At 41.0% G+C, this 19,877-nt stretch overlaps 1 protein-coding gene across 2 annotated transcripts in view; it reads left to right on the top strand.

Moving 5' to 3' along the window:
* The window catches only part of TTC39C (tetratricopeptide repeat domain 39C), a 108,971-nt gene that overhangs the window by 69,535 nt on the left and 19,559 nt on the right, over positions 1-19,877 (top strand). The window contains exons 4-10 of one of the 2 annotated variants that reach the window (XM_075584989.1): positions 1,290-1,404; positions 2,302-2,349; positions 3,471-3,825; positions 5,401-5,569; positions 7,887-7,980; positions 11,484-11,591; positions 18,877-18,986. In XM_075584989.1, the coding sequence (XP_075441104.1) occupies positions 1,290-1,404; positions 2,302-2,349; positions 3,471-3,825; positions 5,401-5,569; positions 7,887-7,980; positions 11,484-11,591; positions 18,877-18,986 (999 nt within the window). The remainder of the gene's footprint in view (positions 1-1,289; positions 1,405-2,301; positions 2,350-3,470; positions 3,826-5,400; positions 5,570-7,886; positions 7,981-11,483; positions 11,592-18,876; positions 18,987-19,877) is intronic. The other variant, XM_075584992.1, reaches the window with a different exon arrangement.

Raw genomic sequence — 19,877 nt, 5'->3', positions numbered from 1 at the left:
ACAGACTCTGCAATATACACCCGCCAGACACAGCAGTGCTGGGGTGAATAGCACAGAGATAACTGTGAAAGCACCTCACATAGAATGCAAGGAAAGCAGGCACACAAACTGTGGAAATAAATAAATGAACGACTAACTGCTAGGGTCTGCAAAGTTAAAGCCAGGAGACTGCAGACACTACATTAAAACAGCTCCAAGTAGGAGACTGACACAACTGCGCGTCCAACGCGCGTTTCCCTCCAGCAAAGGAGCTTCTTCAGGGACAAATTTTACTGGGGGAGAGAGGTCTGAACCCTTTTATACCCCTTCAATACCCTAATTACAGAGTCAATTACTATCAGCTGTTGCACATGCGCACTGATCTTACTCACAGACTGACTCAACAAAGTGCACAAACACCAATAAACGTAATGTCAGAGATAATCCCATTGTTTCTACCTTTATTAGTCATATTCCCATCATAATCCTGCAGTTCGTAGAGTTTTTAAAGCTTTTTAAAAGCCATAAACCCTCATCGCCATATACAGTGTCTAATGCGCATGTGCAGGGACTTAGACAGTATTTCAGTTCTAGTCCGTGCGTGTCGCGCATGCGCGGGAATTTAGGTGTATTTCCATGCTCGTTCGTATCCATTGCGCATGCGCGAGAAAGAGAATTCTTTTAGGGTGCACATTCATTTTTGTGTTTCCCTTCCCACTTTTCTGATTCACTTTTCAGTTCACAGTTTGCACCCATCTTTTCGATTACCTCACCTATATATTTGATTACATTATTCAATTGGTATGGTCCTGTGATCACTCCCTATCCCTCTGTTGTTTCTATATATATAAACACTCTGAAATAATTTTTTTATGTATTATGATGTAACAAGCATTTTTGTTTCTATAGCAACCATTTACAAAGTCACACCACCTTCCTCTTCTGAAACAGGCTCTGGCACACCCCTTTTTGAGCCCTGCCATCGCTCTAGCAGTGCACCAGTTGTATCTAGTGACTGCCTGGTCACATGATCTTCCCCACAGAACTTTGCATCTTTGGTCCTCTTCTGCTGCACTGTTGGCCATTTAGTGAACCCCGCAAGCCGACTCTTCGCCAATCGAACATAGGAGAATGGTTAAATCGGCAACTTAGCTAGTTACTTATCATTGTGTGGATTGTATTGATGCACATATTAAAGGGGTAAAAATAAAATAATTAAAAAAAACAGCAGCTTGGGCGGCTGCTCTAAAATGTTCTTTATCGTGATTTTAATGTTTTATTCGGTGCGTATGTGTGTTTCTCCTTAACAGGTTGATGTCAGAAAGTCTGCACAGTCCATGATTGACCGCCTGCAGAGACAGATAATTGTTGCAGACTGCCAAGTTTACTTAGCGGTGCTTTCCTTTGTTAAGCAGGAACTGTCGGGTGAGTCAGTTGTTTAACACATGGACATGATTAAAAAGACTTGCCAGTTTCAGAGTGTCCACTATTCTGGGTCTAAGGTTCTGGGTGTGTAAGTCAGAGGCTCACGCGTCTGTAATAGCTGTATGCTATTTTGGCTTGTAGTAAAACCAATGAAGTAAGTGTCTTCTGGAGACTGATTACTTGGCCTGAGTAAATCCTAGTTACTTGTTATTTACCCCACCCTGCAAACTAACCAGTTTTTAAATCCGACTCCTGGTTAGCATAGAAACCCTTGTACTGCCCAATGTTACAGGCCACGGGCCACAGAAAAATCCCCCGCTAAAAAGGACAGTGCGATTAAACAATAATAAATATACCTGTGCATTTCCTGTCTTGTAAATACAGAATGTCGCCCAGGCTGATTGCGTGCGTGCTCTTGAGCGCCGTGATATCACGTGCTGATGTAGCTGCGGCGATTCCCGGCCTGTAAAAAATGTGCTGTTGCGCGTGTGTGGTGTGGCGGTTTGGGCGGGCATGACGTCACAGAGCTGGTTCGCCATCATTGGGCGAACTGGTCACGTGACCCGGCCATCGCGCGGCAAATACAAAGTAATTTGTCTCCTCGAGCTGCTCTCCATGGAACGCGCACTATAGATGATCACATTGACATAACGTGATTCATCGCGCAGTGCTCAAGTGCGCGCGTGCTCTCAGCCTGGACGCGGCCTTAGAGAAGTGCAGTTAAAATACATGTGTAGTTGCATGGTAACAAAATGACACGCAGAATATGAATAGTACCAGTGCCATGATTTTCCTGCACATGTTCCTACTTTTCCTCAAGCAATCAAACCTGTAGTTTCGGGATTACTGTGTTATACTTGTGTATTTTTCTTTCCTATCTTCTATTTATTCTTTAAGTCTGTTATCCTGCTTCTCTTGCATGCTGCTGGCTAGATGGGCGAATGGGTCAGTTGCCGGCTTTTGTATTTTCATGTTAATATTACATCTGCGGACTAACATTTGCACCCGAGTAAATGTCTGGCACTCTGCCGACGCCACCATTCTCACATACGATACGACCTCAAATCTCATTCACCCAGCACCTGAAATATAGATTTTTTAGAGGGGAAGAGGGAGTCATGTTTTACTAGTCACAAGTGTTATATAACCCCCCAAACATGCCTTCAAACAACATGTGGAGTGACACCTGTCCACAAGAATAATTGTAGAATAATTTGCCTATCAGTGTATACTGTACTCCTGTTACGAAGTGTGCTGTCTTCAACTTTTAATGCACCGACTACTGTATCTTTGAGAGAAGATGCAAAGCAACACTATGCAATGCAGCACTTAACTTTCCAATTGACAAAGGAATAGGAAGAAGTATCCAAATCAGTGCACATCTCGATACAATACTCCGAAAACATAAGATCAGATGTGGCCGACTCCAGTCTTCAAGAGCCACCACTAGGCCGGGTATTGGGGATATCCTTGCTTCACAGGTGGCGAAGTGCATAATATACCGTGGCTTTTTTTGTTAAATCTGATCACGCAACAACTTTGAGAACAAAATGCTGACATTACATAAAGTTTTGTCATATTGAAAATTGATATGCAGATGTAGCGATGGTTATTGCTCCGGCAGACGCATTGCGATCTTATATTCTGCGATATTCCGCATTGTAAGAAAATAGTCTGCCGGTTTAATATTCAGCTGTGTAAACATAATCGAGTTGCCTCAGTGGAAGCTTGTAACAAAAGGCAATGCTTTAGGATTCATTAATTATACATGCTGCATTTATAGCCTTATACGGTACTGTTTGCGTCCTGTTTCTTTTGCAGCGATTTAGAAACCACATAAATATGGATTTTCATATGACAAGGAACTTTAAAGTGTGATTGAGTGTAGAAATATACACTATCCTTACAAAGCACACAAAGTTTATATTCAGGGGGGGGAGACATTTTTGTTTCACGACAATTCATCAACAAGACGCCTTTGTTTCTAGCACCTGACGACGCCCAATGTATATGTATTTAATTATTTATGCATCCCTTTCAATACAGTTTCCTTTGTTGACTTCTAGCTTACATAAAAGGTGGGTGGATCCTACGCAAAGCCTGGAAAATTTATAATAAATGCTATGTGGACATTAATACACTTCAGGAAATGTTTCCGAAGAAGACAACTCAGGAATCCTTACCTTCTGATGCTGCAAATGATAATCACGTCGCTGCTGAAGGCGTAACGGAGGAGTCTCTGAACAGGCTGAAAGGTGCTGTGAGCTTTGGCTACGGACTTTTCCACCTCTGCATATCCATGGTGCCCCCAAACCTGCTCAAAATCATCAACTTGCTGGGGTTTCCAGGAGACCGCCTACAGGGGCTATCTTCACTGATGTATGCAAGTGAAAGTAAGGACATGAAGGCCCCTTTAGCTACGTGAGTAGCTATACTGCAATGCTTTGGTAGATTATGTAGTTTTAACAGTAAGTAGACAATATGCAAAAATTCAAAAACAGAACTTAAAAACATTATTAGGTGCAGTTCTTCATTCCATGGTTTGTTGACTTTGTATAATGAGATTGCGTTTTAATGCTTTTTTTCAAATTCTAATTTGTGATGGCTGGTGTGAGCTGGACGATTTTAAGTGTTGCCCCCTTTTATCACGCCAGAAATGTTTTTTTCCGGCTCCTGGGGAAGATGTGTATAACAGCACAGTACCAGAAAGTGGCACTGTTACCAAGTGCAGACGTACTGAAGGGAGAAGGGAATCTGACAAGATTACAGTGTGCTCCGTGCTGTTCATACATTTTACGGAAGCTGCGAATTTCTGCGTCTGGAGAAGAGACCACGAACCGGGGCAAAATTTGCAACTTTGTGCGCAAGCGATTTGCCAAGTCTTACGTTAATGTGCATTGCAATTTTGCTTCGTATGCTGTTTTGCAACATGGTCTTCAATCGCTCGACTCACTTAATGCAGAGACTAGAAATAGGTCGTACCAGGTTTCACTCACGGGCGATAATTTGCTGAAAGGTTACTAATTTGGCGGCATTATCAGCCCTTTTCATAAGACGAAAAGTTTCGGAAGGAATCGAATTTGGATGGGAAGCTAAACAAATGTGCAACTGTGTTTGGGATAATTTGGCACATCTCTAATATTGAAACGGGAAACTTGGAGAACACAATCGAGAGGAGAGTTCCACAAAGGGGGTGGGGGGGGAGGGTGTATGATCTTTAAACACTGGGCTCAACAGCTGCAGGACTTCTTCACTGCGTTTTGTTTTCAGCACTAACTCATGGTATACAGTAGATGTGATCAATACTATTGATCTACTAATCGTGTTAACCTATTGGCAAGAGACTTTTAATGTTCTTATATTTAAATAGTACCATAGTGAATCGCAGCTTTTCAATGCCCCTTAGACATTTACCTCTGTACAGCGTGATAGTGATGATTATTATTAAGTAATAATTATTTAATATATTGCTTTAAACCAGGGGTGGGCAACTCCAGACCTCAGGGTATCCCAGCCTCAGCACAGGTGGCTGTCGAAGTCTGAGCCACTGATTGAGCCACCTATGCTGAACCAGGGATATCCTGAAAACGTGAACTGCTGGTGGCCCTTGAGGACTGGAGTTGCCCACCCCTGCCTTAAACCCATCACTGACCGGGCCAGCAACTACCAAGCACCGAGTTACGTAAGAAACAAATACGTCTAAACAGCCAGCGCTGTGGGTCACTGTTGTACAGCAGGTTGAACATTGAAGTTCTGTATGGAGCATGTGGAGATGCAGTGCCGAAAAATGTTTTCTTCTGCTTGGGACACATTCGCTTTGTTGAAGCTTCCTCTTATAACAAGAGGGATGTTTAAAATCAAGCAGTGAGAGAAGTGTTTTGGTTGGTATTGGTATGGAGTACCGTTTGTTTTTTATCTATTTGCACAGCTACATTTGTTTCTTGTAATGATTTTATCATGTAACTTCAACATGTGCTCACCCTTTATTTCCTTCAGATTAGCCTTGTTGTGGTACCACACGGTAGTACGTCCGTTTTTTGCACTGGATGGGAGTGATAACCAAGGAGGACTAAAAGAGGCAAAGGAGATTCTTCACAAGAAGGAATCGGCCTACCCAAACTCGTCTTTATTTATGTTCTTCAAGGGAAGAATACAACGATTAGAGGTACTCCACTTCCTGCGTGCTTCGTTTCATTGCTACATGGGTTGTCCAGTTATTGTTCTGAAGAATTCTGTTTTAAGAGGCAATACATACATCACCCATTCGTATCTTGTCAACTCCATTCTTTGGCACACAGCGGGGAAGGGAGCGGGAATGAAGGAGGGAGAGCGGAGGGGGTGGGGGATGGCGGGCGCGGGTGTTGAAGGGGGGGGGAGGGAGTTGTGGGTTGGGGTAGAGCAAGATATGAGAGTTGAGCTAGGGAACTTAGGAAAATGAAACAAGGGGTAACCCCTAATAGAGCACGCTGTGTAGTCCAAGCAGCATAACATGCCACCAATAACCTGGACACAATCTGCAAAATAGAGGAGAAAACATATCTCAAATCTAACATTGTCTAACATCACTGCATATAAATACACACACTAACCCTTGGCTTGTAAAACATACCAGTAGGAACTGGGCTAAATACCAACCTTTTTTCTCTCACTATACTTATGTTTGCACTCCCCCATTCTTTTTAATAAATATATAACTTTTTAATAAATAACACACACACACACACACACAGATATATTTTAAAGGCTGAGCATATATAGCTATCTATCTATCAATATATATATATATATATATATATATATATATATATATATATATATTATATGCTCAGCCTTTACAAATATCAGTGGCATCTAATAACTTACTGCAGTTTGCAACCTATTCCTCTCTAACTCTTTCAACCAATTAGCCATCGCTGAGACATGACCCAATCACCGTCTCGCCTCCTCTGATACACGCTCACCTGCTTTACTTACTGTGGCCTCTCCTTTAGTCAACCAGGAAACAGTCATAGCACTATGAAGTATTCATTATGCTTGCTCCTCTCTGCACTTTTAAAGCTATGCACCGCTGTCCTTCCCTCTCATTTGAAGCACGCGCTTCACGATGTTGCTGTCATCTACCATCCCCCTGGAACTACCCCCGGTTCTTAAACATATTTGCTGCCTCGCTTCCACACTTCCTCTCTTCTGACTCCCCCGCTCTCATTATAGTGTACTCTAATAATCCAGTTGACAATCCTCATACTCCAGCTGCCTCATCTCCTTTCCTTCACCGCCTCCTTTGGTCTCCCGCAGTGTACGCTGTGCTTTACAAAAGAGGAAATACAATACAGGGAAATAAGGCAATAAGTGCAGCAAGCAAAATCAGACAATAGGAAAGGAAACTCCAGCCCCAGGGAGCTTACACTCTAATATTAACATCCATCCTGTTAACCCTCAATGCTGCATGAAAACGGATATCGTTAACACGGAGTGTTTCAGAAAGTGCTAACGAAGTGGTAAGGGGTGACGTGATTATACCACCATATAGCGGCCATTAAAACCGTGCAAGGTCAAGGGCCTGCCTATCTGCAGTCTCGTTTGAAGCCGCGGAGGGATCCTGGCTATGATCTCAGGTCCTCAGGGGGGGTCCGCCTTTTCATGACATGGGTACTGCACCCTTCGCCGGGCGGCTGGGTCTTCTCGTGTGCAGCTTCAGAGGTCTGGAACTCGCCACCGCCAGAGCTCAGGTGTATATCTACCTTAAGTGGAGGAGTGTTTTCACTCCCAAAATAAACGACGATGATATTCCTGCTATTGGAAAGGGCTGCCAAACATTTTCATGTAGGTGTTCGGATCTGACTAAGATTCAAGTATCTGAATCACCGAGTTTATTGCTGTGCACGTTTTGGTCCTCTCTGTTCCGCTTGTGACGCTGTTATGGTGGGTGTTTCAATTAACATTTGAGGCACATTTTGTACTCCTGACAAATTGATTACGTACATGTGAAAATCAGATCCCATGAAGTCAGTTAAAAAATAATGTATTTTATGTTAATTGCCCTTTATTAGTTGTTTTTTGTTTTTTTTACTTCAGTTCTTTCCAATTTCCGAGAAATAGTAATGCAATTTGAAGCACCTTTTTAATCTAAAAACAAATGTTTGAATGCTGACATTTTTCACTACATCATTACATTCACTACATCATTATTTCCTCATTTGGGCACAAACCAGCGCTTTAGAGAGAAACGTTTATACTGCATAGTCTGTGATAGTTGATCATTGCATTTAGATTTATTTTTTAGACCTATGTTTAATAGTTTTTTTAGACTCATCTTATCGTTCACACATTACAAAAATGGAGCTTGGGTTGCAATATTGTGAAGGCATAAACGGTGTAACATCTTATTTACCATGTTCATCAGTAGTGTTATAAAAATACTTATATTTAACAGCTTTGTATATTTAGGCCTGAAATCCTAACCACTTGTGTTTCTATCATAGTGTCAAATAAACAGTGCCTTGACCTCATTCCACACTGCTCTGGAACTTGCAACAGAGCAAAGGGAGATACAGCATGTTTGTCTATATGAAATTGGTAAGCATCGGAATAATATATAAACACCACCAATTTGTTATGAATTCGTATCTGTTCTCCCACTCCCAGCATTAGGTTATTGCTATTTATTGAGTGGGTGTTATCTTTGTTTATTGGCCAGTTGCAGAATGTTTTGTGATTTTTGCATCTTAATAACATACACCAACCCTACCATTGTGCAGGGCCGGATTAAGGTGGGGGCACACCTGTTCATGGGGCCCCCTGCTGGTTGGTGTATCTGGCCCAGGGCTAGAGTCCTGCAGGAATGTGCAGAGGAGGGAAACATATGACATAAGAGAGGACCAATCGGAAGCATTGGGGGGCGGGACAAAGGGGGAGGTAAGGGCCAATCAGAAGATGAGCCAGGCGGGACAGATTTGAAAAAACAAACCAGAACAAGGCATAAGAAAACTACAGGTACTGAAAGGAGACAAACAGACAAGGGGGCAGAGGGACATCCTGACAAGGGGGCACTGAGGGAGTCAGGCAGACAAGGGGGTTGAGAGAAATTGTACATACATACAAGGTGGCACATAGAGAGACAGACAAGGGGAACGGGAAGAGAGACAGACAAGTGGGCTTAGAGAGACAGACAAGTCGGCACAGAGGAGGAGAGTTAAGCAAAGGGACACAGGGAGAAATATGGACAAGGGGACACAGAGAGAGAGACAAACAGACAAAGGGGCACAGGGAGAGTGACAGGCATGTCATGATGACAATATGTGCTGGACATGTGGACAAGACCACAAGGATCCCCCTGTCTTAAGTGCCATGGCCCTCCCAAAGCCTTAGTCCGGCCCTGCAATTGTGCCATGAATCAGTGCAGCCAATAACACAGGTAGAAGCATAGTGCTCACGTTGACCGGGAACAAACTATCAATCCTTTTTTTTACATTTCTGTCCTGGTATTTCATTTTCTTTTTCCAGCAATAGCCGAAAGTCAACAAAGAATAGTATATCTGCCAACTGACTCCCAATCAACTGTGTGAGGCCTCGGACATGGCACACGCTCAGCGAACACACTGCCTTAAGGCAGTGTTCGCATCCATGAGACGTGCAGGCGCGTGTGCGCGTAAGCAGTAGGGGGCGTTCAAACTGATTTCATGGTGGGACAGGCCGGTCACGTGATTGGTTCGCCCAATGAGGGTGAACGAGCTCCGTGAAGCACCCAGGCATGCCCCCCACGGCCCGTTTAGTATGGCCAGGGGAAGCACCCGCTTCCCCTCAGCCTCCGCGCGGGAGAAATCACTATGTCCGAGGCCTGACCGAGATTCTGTCCCGTTCCTCTTCAGGTCTTCTGTTACACCAAAATTGTTTACAGACCAGCATATTGGAATACAAATGGAACGTTATCACACTGTTGCCCAGGTTCACTCTGGGGTTTTTTTATTATGCAAATATATATATATATCAGTTATTATATACAAAAAAGTAGCACACGGAAGATGGATATAAGAAAAACGGAAGTAATGATGACCGAGTGACATATTGCACCCCGTTCAACCATGATACATTTTTATAAAAATGTTTTACCATGCCAAACGTGTATTCCATTATAAAAATATGATACATGCTTCGGATATAAGATCAGCGTGAATGGTGGCTCTCTGATGCAGACTCTGTCATGACTGCATAAAGCTCCTTAACCCTTTGCGGTCCAATTCATTTTCACCAAGTGCGCCAGCAGGTCTAATTTAATTTTCGGGAAAAAAAACCACATACAGCTCAACCCCGTTATAGCGCGATCCGCACACACTCACAGCACACTGCGCACACTCACAGCACACTCACAGCCCCCCCCCCTAACCCCCTACCTCAGCTGCTGGGGCATTGTGGGGCTGCCTGCAGGGATCGGTGCGGGGCCGGGGGGGGGGGGATAGATCAGTGCGGCTGCTTGGAGAAGTGCAAGGGGAATGCTGGGGATGTACGGTGGCTGCGGGGGACGTGTGCGGCTGCCGGCGCCTCGCTCCACCTCTTCCCTCCTCCAGATCCGACATTGGACCACAAGCGGTAAAATATTTTGTCGGATATATTCCGACATAACACCGCAAAGGGTTAAAACAAAACTGCAACAGACCATGAGCTCTGAACCACCAGCAGACCCCGCTACAATATGTTTCATTATTTTAACTATCTGTATGAGACTGCTTATTATATATCCTCATCTCTGCATTTAATTCCCTACTCTTCTTTTTCCTCTGTGTATTTTTCCTGGCAACATGTGCTGCACTGAAGAGACGTGTGTGTGTGTGTGTGTGTGTGTGTGTGTGTGTGTGTGTGTGTGTGTGTGTGTGTGATGAATAAAGTTGAGAATTGTGAAAATTGTTGGCAAAATCTCTATATAAGTACAGTAGAGTACATCACCATTTCAAGTTGCAACGAAGCAGGATATATATTCCTGCTGAGGCTTGCTACATTGTGCACTTTGTGGGCAAATAAGCACTTTACCTGAAGATAAGAGCTATAGGAAATTTTTGCTGGTGGATTTTGTATAGATAATTTTGTTTACACATAAATACTGTAGGAGCCTTAAGAGAGTATATGCTATTAAGGAGAGCTGTAATATAGTATTTTCTGTAATCGTGGTCACTCTTTTTTTCACTTTCGGTTTTTGTAATATCCCTCTTCCATGGAATTCTTTTTTGCATATAATAAATGATCATATATTTTTGGATGATTAAAAAAACAAACCACCTGAGCACAGAGACGACATGAATACAGTTAAGTGTAAGGGTTGTAGTGCCTAAAAAAATGCTCATCATATACTTAGGCATAAAAGAGTTAGAGGTTCAGGACAGTGTTTGCTGGGAAACCAGCTAATGGGGTAGAAAGGAGATTGCACTGGGCAGAAAGCAAGAATGTTTTCATGTATTTGTTTATCGTGTTGCAAAACAATATTATTTCTTAATATTGCTTTACTTACTGATTTAGCGATGAAGGTATTTTTGTAGCATGTGAATGATGCTTCCTTTGGTGACAACCCCTACTCAGATTCTTAACTTTATAAGACCTAAAATGTTTGAGAATACCATAGACTTTGAACCACAACTGCTTAAAGCTGCAGTTCAGTCTTTTTTTTTTTTTTTTTTTAATTTATTTTTTTACTTCAATAGTTTCATGTGGGCAATCTCTAATTACCTAAAGAACTGCATAGCTGCCGGTTAATTCGTTCTCCGTCTATTGAACGGCAAAGTTTGCCGACATCTTTAAATATGGGGAATGTAAATCGTTGCTATGGGAACAAGCATGCTTGTTAAAATAGAATACAAGAAATTGGTCTTTCAAAGTTGTTTTTTTTTTTAAACAGAAAATGCTAAAAGTATTTTTTCTTACTACAGAACTGATTTATTAAAAAATACACACATGCAGGATATTGCCTGAACTGCAGCTTTTAACGTGTGTTAAATATGTATAATTGAGACCAGTCATTAAGCAGGTTACAGTGCCACCTATGGACAGTAACCAATAAACGTTAATGAAGGTTTATTCCTCTTTATTTCTAGGTTGGTGCAGCATGATAGAAATGAACTTCAAGGATGCCTTTCAGTCTTTTGAAAGACTAAAAAATGAATCCCGATGGTCACAGTGTTACTATGCTTATCTCACGGCAGGTTGGTATTGTCCTGCCTACACTTCCATAATCCTCTAACTAATAGACCAAATAATAAAGGTGATAATTATAAGTGAATGGCAGGTACACACTGTGGATAGGTAAAGCTACACAAAACAAAAGAGAGAACAGCTGAGGGCTCCCAAAAAGAAATCCACTTAGTTGCACACCACCAAATAAATAAATATTTAGAAAACAACTTTATTCAAAAAGAGGGTTACATAAAACATATATCACTGTATAAATAGAACCAGTGATTACAATATATGACATTTGTGGGCAGCGTAGCTACTTGGGCATCACTAGTTAAACTGGTTGAAAAAATACCAGCTGTGAAGCAATAAGGGGAGAGACGATTATTAATCTCATATCGTCTCAAAATATATGGCTGAAAGGCCTGGTTAGAACATAAATAACCAGGTTCACAATGGTGATGATAGTAAAGTCACCAATGTATAAAGCCAATGGGTGATTGACAATGATATATATAACTATAGTAGTAGCCACCATGAGTATTAGCAGAAGCACTACATAAATACCTATAGAAATATGAGTCAACACAGGTAGAGATAGATCTGGTCTCTCTGTGCTAGTATAGTGGCTGGTATACAATGGTTACCGGCTAATAAATACACCTGATACAGTGTATAGCGAGATGACACATCACTATAAGCTATAGGAGTAAGTGTGATAATGATATTGGGTAAATGCCTAATCACAGCACCAAATATAGCCTGATGGTGTTAACTGTTGTAGGATCAGAGTGTAACTGCCACTACACGAGGACCAGCTAATCAATGATTAAACTGAGCCTGCCTGGAAATCAACCAAATTAATACAAAGTAGCAAGAACCGCCATATATCATTAAAACAGACCCATTGCGGTGTCTGGTGACGTGCCCGACGCACGTTTCCCTCGACTACGGATCTTCATCAGGGGAAGGTTAGCGAAGGGCTCAGAAACGGAGGTATTTAAAGGGATTGGTAACTATGGTCACGGATAAACAGGATAATGCGCATGCGCGGAAAGATCAGACCTTGCGCATATCACAGGCATTTTGATACTGAAATCATTCGCATACGTGGCCTGATCGAATCGGGTGGTCAATGTACAGAGTGCGCTGAATATGCGCGAGAAGATGATCAGTTGCAGGAGAAATATCCTGCGCATGTGTAACCTAACACACATGGTGATAGTAGAGTTATGCGCATGCGTGGCCTGATTGAGGCAGACAAGTACTTGTCAGTGTACTGCGCATAGCAGGTACTTAGGTTATGAGGAAAATAAGGAGGCATGGTAAGTAACTCTTCTGCCTCACACAGCGCATGCGCAAAGATATCAGTAAAACAGAGTCTTTCGTCAATGCACATGCGTAGCCAAACATCCATTTCCACCGATACAAATGTGCGCATGTGTGGCCTGATAGTCAACTAAATGTCAGTACACAATGTGTAAACGCGTATTAAGACATGCTGATACTTTTTGATGAAACTCTAAGCGATGGTAATGAGCATGCATGAACTCACATAAAATGGATTTGACAAATATAATGTGCATACAGTATGTCACCTGATTGATTAACAGTGTGCTTTGCAAGACCAATACATAAAGGTGCAATAGGTTACTATTCTTCATGATACCTCATAATTGTAGTCATATTACTGAGCTTACACATCAAAAGGACTTAAGGGTCATTAGAACACTAAATATATCATGTCACTGTATTACTCTCATGAGTAACTATTGTTAATTCGGCATATTTAGAAGTTGATATAGTCATTAATAGGAAAAATAATTATAAATATGTACATACATAAATATATGGTCATAACATGGCCGGTTAACGCAAAGTGTATGAGTAGCATTACTGCAAAGCTAGTAGGCTAGTAACCTAACATTTATGGCAGCAAAGGATAGTTAAAATGAACGTCTGATGGTAGACAGAAAAAGGAGTCCATCAATAAACGAAGAGAAGGTGAATCCCTCATTAAGGTCATTTGGGCTTCGTGTTTTTAATATATAAATCCACTCAGCCTCAATACGAAGCAGCATTTTATCTGTGTTGTCCCCTCTACTGGGACATTTAAGATGATAAATGCCCATAAAAGTGAGGCAAGTCACTTCACCATTGTGTTGTAAAGTAACATGCCTTGCAACAGGCGTATCAGTAGCGTGTTTGATAGAATTCACGTGTTCTGTCTGGTTGACAAAGGTTTTTGCCGGTAGAACGTATTTACAGGCTTTGCAACCGTGGCATTTAAACATCCCCTTCACTGGGGTGCTCAGCCAATTTAAACTTCTGTGTCTCTGGTGATGGCTGTGGACCAGATGGTCCCGTAGATTTTTAGAACATCTGCTCGTGATGGTAGGGGTCGGCCCCAAGACCTCTTTGAGGTCTGAGAGCAATACTGTAGATGCCAATGTCTTGTGAAGATCTTTTTAATGGCCCCCCCATCTTCTATTAAAAGTACCAATGCACCTTATTGTTTTTTCACTTTCTGGATTTTATTAGATAGTAGACTGTCCCTGTTGCTATATAATGCGCAATGATATAATCGCTTGAGACTGTTAGGATTGTAACCACGAGCCACAAATCTGTCCCTCAATTCTTCGGACTGAATCTTACATTCATCCAAGGTGGAACAGTTTCTTCAAAGGTGAAGGTACTGTCCAGTTGGAAAACCAGATATTAATGTCGAGGGATGCTGGCTTTGACCCAGCAAAAGACTGTTAGTAGCAGTACTTTTGCGAAACACCTTAGTTTTGTATATTCATGTCTTGATCGACATAAATATCAAAATCTAAAAAGGTAATTGATGACTGACTGGTTACAGTTGTCAGTTTCAAATTAAGCGTGTTGTCATTGTGACAGTCGACAAAGGCCGTGAACAATGAGCTGGGACCCAAAGGATGAGAATGTCATCTATGTATCTGATCCACAATTCAATGTGTTCAGTATACATAGATAACGCATCGCAAACAAAATGAGTATTCCCACCAGCCAAGGTACAGGTTGCATAAGTGGGTGCACAGGCGGTACCCATAGCTGTACCTTGGATCTGGTGGTAATAACTACCATCGAACACAAAATAGTTGTGTGTTAGTACATAGCCAAGAAGGTAAAGAGTGAACTGGTTATGTTTGTTAAACCGACAATCGTTGGTAAACAGGTAATAAGCAACTGCTGCCAGGCCATTCTGATGTGGAATCGCTTTATACTAGTATTCCACATCTAGACTGGCAATTATAGTGTCTTTGGTAACAATAATGCCACTTAGTCTGCTTAGAGTGTCTTTGGTATCTTGAACGTAAGATGGTAAACTAGTGACAAAGATACGTAAAACTTTGTCAACATAGACACTGCAGCCTTCAGTAAGGCAATTGTTACCGGACACTATTGGTCGATCGGGTGGATGATGCTGGTTCTTATGCACTTTGGGTAAGCTATAAAAAGTCGTTACAGTCGAAGCTTTAGGAAGCAAGAAGTCATATTCCTGTTTAGTGATTAGTTCATCATCAAGACCTTTTAGCAAGATTGTAGTGAGTTCCTGCTTATATTGCGATTTGGGACTACTGTCAAGAATGACATAACAGTCTGTATCACACAATAGTCTCTTGTTCTCCGTTACATATGCATCGGTATCCATAATGACGATATTGCCGCCTTTATCGGACGGTTTAATTGTGAAGGTGGTATTGGTCATTAATTCCTTTAGACCATGTCTCTCATCTGTTGATAGGTTATTAGGAGATATAATGAGAGGGTTAAGCTTCTAAATATCTGGTCACAGAAGAGATAAAGAAATCAACCGCTGGATATAAACTGAGTGGTGGTGTAAAGTGACTCCTGTTCTTGAGATCAGTGAATGGGCCAGTAAAATGTGTATCTGTCATCTCATTCTGTTCGTATAATGATAAGACAATGTCAAAGGTTTGCCTATCTAGGATGTTTGGACTCTCCTGATTCTCATTAGCACGTTTGTTGTGAAATGTATGCAATAGAAGTCGCCTCCCGAACAGATTGACATCCTTGACCCATTCAAATAAGTTGAAGTCAGAGTTAGGGGAAAAGGGAGAGTCCCTTCTTTAGCAAGTTCAATTGGTCTTGGCTAAAAGTGTTCTTTGATAAATTAAAAATCTGTAAATTATCAGTGATTGACTCAGACACTTTTTCCAAGACTGCTGGACCTTTCTTTCTCGCAGGGTTCTTTATGTCTCTGCGGGTTTTGCTGGGAAAGGCCTAAAAAAAATCATCCGCATGTTAAGCCAAAGTTGATGATTGTTTTTTGCTGTTTGAGAAACCCCGTGTTTTAGGTTGTGACATTTCAACCTCTGACATCTCTGCCTAAGATGATGAATAATCTGTCATGTTACCTCTTTTATTGGTTTTGGAGGGATATTTATACACAGTGCCCAGTTCATAGTCTCTACTATCACGAATACATTTTTGACGCTTTCTGTCTTTCAGTTCTTTATTAAATTTGTCCATATTGGTTTCTAACTGATGTTCATGTTCGGTCAAATCCTCTAACTTGTTGAACTTGGCTAGATCTTTCAGTGTGGTATCAAGTTCAGAGTTATTTGTTTCCAGTCTAGTTTTTTCATGATCAATTAACGGTCATAAGCTCCTTTGAACAATTAGATAGTATTGTCTCCCACCGCTTTATAAAATCCACTTCAGTAATATGGTGTGCGGGGTGCATTTTTAGGTAAGACCTCGTGGGATCATGTTATGTTCTATGTAGATTTGCAAACTAGTAACTTCCCATCACACCTGAGTTTGTGTGCGTAGGAGTTTGGAAATATTACGAAAATATTCTATGATATCAGGATTCTCATCTGAAATATTAATGGGCTCTTTAGAGAACACATTTTTTGCCTCATGTTGCCATTTAGTGGTATCCATACCACTGTGAGATAACCGGGCATGACATGTACGAAGATAAGGATCAAATGCCAAGGGGGATATTGAAATATCCCCAATAGGAAACGCAAAAAAGACAAACGAAGGTGAATGATCAACTAAATCCTCTAACTAATAGGCCAAATAATAAAGGTGATAATTATAAGTGAATGGCAGGTGCACACTGTGGATAGATACAAAGTATCTAATAAAAAAACTGTTATTTTAGCCCTCTGTCCTGTTTTGAGAGCATACTAGGCTCCAGGGTAAAAACTGCATATATCTGTAGTGAAAACCTGACCCGTTTTTCAGTGGTGATTTTCACTGTGTACCGATCTCACCTGCTCCGATGCGCAAAGTATTGATCTACGCAAGCACACTGTGACACATGCGCAGTGAAGGATCTCTCCAATAATAAAAAACACAGTACCACTGTGCAGAACACCATATCTCCACCAGTCCAGGTGCTACAGAGCAATTAAACATTATAACATACGTGCTGTTAGCCCTACAGTATAAGACACTGCCTGTAGGTTACAGCCATTTTACTTACCTTTTTGGCTGGGTGTATGCCTTCAGGACCCTACCGTGACCACGTCCATGACATATGCACAGGGTCCAGCCCATTGAGAGCCTTTACCTACGGGCTATTCACTGCTAGCAGATATCCCCTGCATACTCAGGTCACCTATGTGAGGCTTAGCACCGATAGCAACGGATGTACACCATTTAGTCTGGACTCAGTGATCAGCTACAAGCAGCAACACTTCACACCCTGATAGCTCTCCTATGAGTGCCACTTTAGTATAACCATCTCTTTAGCATTGTTCACCATTGGTAGTGAATAGGATAACTGAGTAGTACTATAGACTTAACCAGTCTATTTTTATCTGTGTCATATACATCACACTACACAACACGATTTTAACGAAGTTATTTAATAAACCTTTTTTATTTTATGCATATTTATTCACCCCTGACCACATTATACTATAAAGGTTTGCTGTGCGCCTCTTAAAAGGGACCTGAGCGAGGTTCCTCCCCACAGTACTCGTAGATACAAAGTAGCAAGAATCGCTTGCTACTTTGTATTAATTTGGTTGATTTCCAGGCAGGCTCAGTTTAATCATTGATTAGCTGGTCCCCGTGCAGTGGCAGTTATACTCTGATCCTACAACAGTTAACACCATCAGGCTATATTTGGTGCTGTGATTAGGCATTTACCCAATATCATTATCACACTTACTCCTATAGCTTATAGTGATGTGTCATCTCGCTATACACTGTATCAGGTGTATTTATTAGCTGGTAACTATTATACACCAGCCACTATACTAGCACAGAGAGACCAGATCTATCTCTACCTGCGTTGACTCATATTTCTATAGGTATTTATGTAGTGCTTCTGCTAATACTCTGGTGGCTACTACTATAGTTATATATCATTGTCAATCACCGATTGGCTTTATACATTGGTGACTTTACTATCATCACCATTGTGCACCTGGTTATTTATGTTCTAACCAGGCCTTTCAGCCATATATTTTGAGACGATATGAGATTAATAATCGTCTCTCCCCTTAGTGCTTCACAGCTGGTATTTTTTCAACCAGTTTAACTAGTGATGCCCAAGTAGCTACGCTGCCCACAAATGTCATATATTGTAATCACTGGTTCTATTTATACAGTGATATATGTTTATGTAACCCTCTTTTTGAATAAAGTTATTTTCTAAATATTTATTTATTTGGTGGTGTGCAACGAAGTGAATTTCTTTTTGGGAGCCCTCTATTTTGTTTTGGTTACATATTATCAACAATGAAGGTAATATAACTGCTCATCTATATCTTATTTGTCCTAATTGTCAAAGGTTAGGTGTAAGGGAGGTAAACAGTATATGTATAACAGAGAGAACTGAAAAGAATGGGTTCAAAGCACCCCACTATTTGCACTCATTACCTAGTTAATAAACAGATGCCCCTAATGCCAACCCATATTATCAACAATGTAGCAACATTCAGAAGCACTGACCATGTCTAAATAGTCAACAGACTCGCACCAACATTTGGTTTGCTTCCTTCCCTATCTTTATTGTGTAAAGTATATAGATTTACAGCAGGCACTGATACCTTTTGTTGTCTCTGAGGATGCATGAAGCTACAAAAACTCTGTAAACACAATTTACAGTGGACCTGTAAAGTACTCTCTTGTACGTCCAACCTACACAGAATGAATACTTTTCCAGGACCATCACAGCTTTTATACTTGTGTACTATATAATGTAGAAGAGGCTCTCGGAGAAGATGCAACATTTACAAACGCTAATGTTATGTTTTAGGTTGAGAACTAGCATATTTTAACAGCTTGTTTCTGTGTGCCCAGTATGTCAGGGTGCCACCGGAGATGTGAACGGGGCACATGACGTGTTCAAAGATGTCCAGAAGTTTTTCAAAAGGAAGAACAACCAAATTGAGCAATTCTCTGTTAAAAAGGTTTGTATGATTGTGGTGTATAACTTTAACCTTTATGGCTTATTAGTGTGCAATTACTAGGTAAGTGTACTTAATAGACAAAGTACACTAAAAAGGGTCCCTATTAGTGGCGCACTGCATACCATTTTTATAAAATAACAAGGTCAAAAGTACAGCTGGATATTAAGCAGTTAAAATTACATTTTATTAATAATCATAGTCTAATAATAAAAATAGATATAAATCCTTATAGAAAGAAAGAGCTGGTGGTTGGTACATTCAGAAGTATCAAGAATGTCTCTATCTTAAGTAGATATCAGATAATAAGAAGATAGTGTCTCCTTTGTATGTTAGTTGTATTACTGCTGCTTATATGCACATATATAATGGAGAGACAGTCCTCTTTATTAAACACAAATCATCAGTGTAGAGGGTTATGTCTCTATCTCAAACTCAAATCGTCAGTTTGTTTTTTGTTAGATGAAATAGTTCGGCAAAACAGTGTAACAGGAATACACACAGTGTTCTATGTAAGCATATCTTCTAATATCAGCTTCTAATGCATATGGTAAAAGCCATGTTCTCATATTCCTTCATACAGAATTCAATAATATACTCTGCGCATGCGCACTGTATTCCGTATTGAGTGCCCTGCGCAACAATTTATTTATACTTTCAGATGCCGTTCCTGGCGGGAACACCGGCACCAAAACAAGCTGATCTCAATTATGAGTATCAATGAGATGAGTCTTGGCCGACATGGTTGTTAAAACTTTTTGAAAAGCTCCCTCCTTCTGAGTATCCATTGAATCAGTAGTTGGAATCTGTTGATTTATATTACATTGGTAACGTTGCCAGCACCAGCTGCTGCATTACTTATGCAGCATCACAATACTGCCCGAACTTTAAAAG

This window comes from Ascaphus truei, chromosome 2 (assembly GCF_040206685.1).
Source record: "Ascaphus truei isolate aAscTru1 chromosome 2, aAscTru1.hap1, whole genome shotgun sequence".
NCBI lineage: Eukaryota > Metazoa > Chordata > Amphibia > Anura > Ascaphidae > Ascaphus > Ascaphus truei.
The sequence above is the reverse complement of the archived record's forward strand: the minus strand, read 5'-3'. Positions and strand labels throughout refer to the sequence as shown.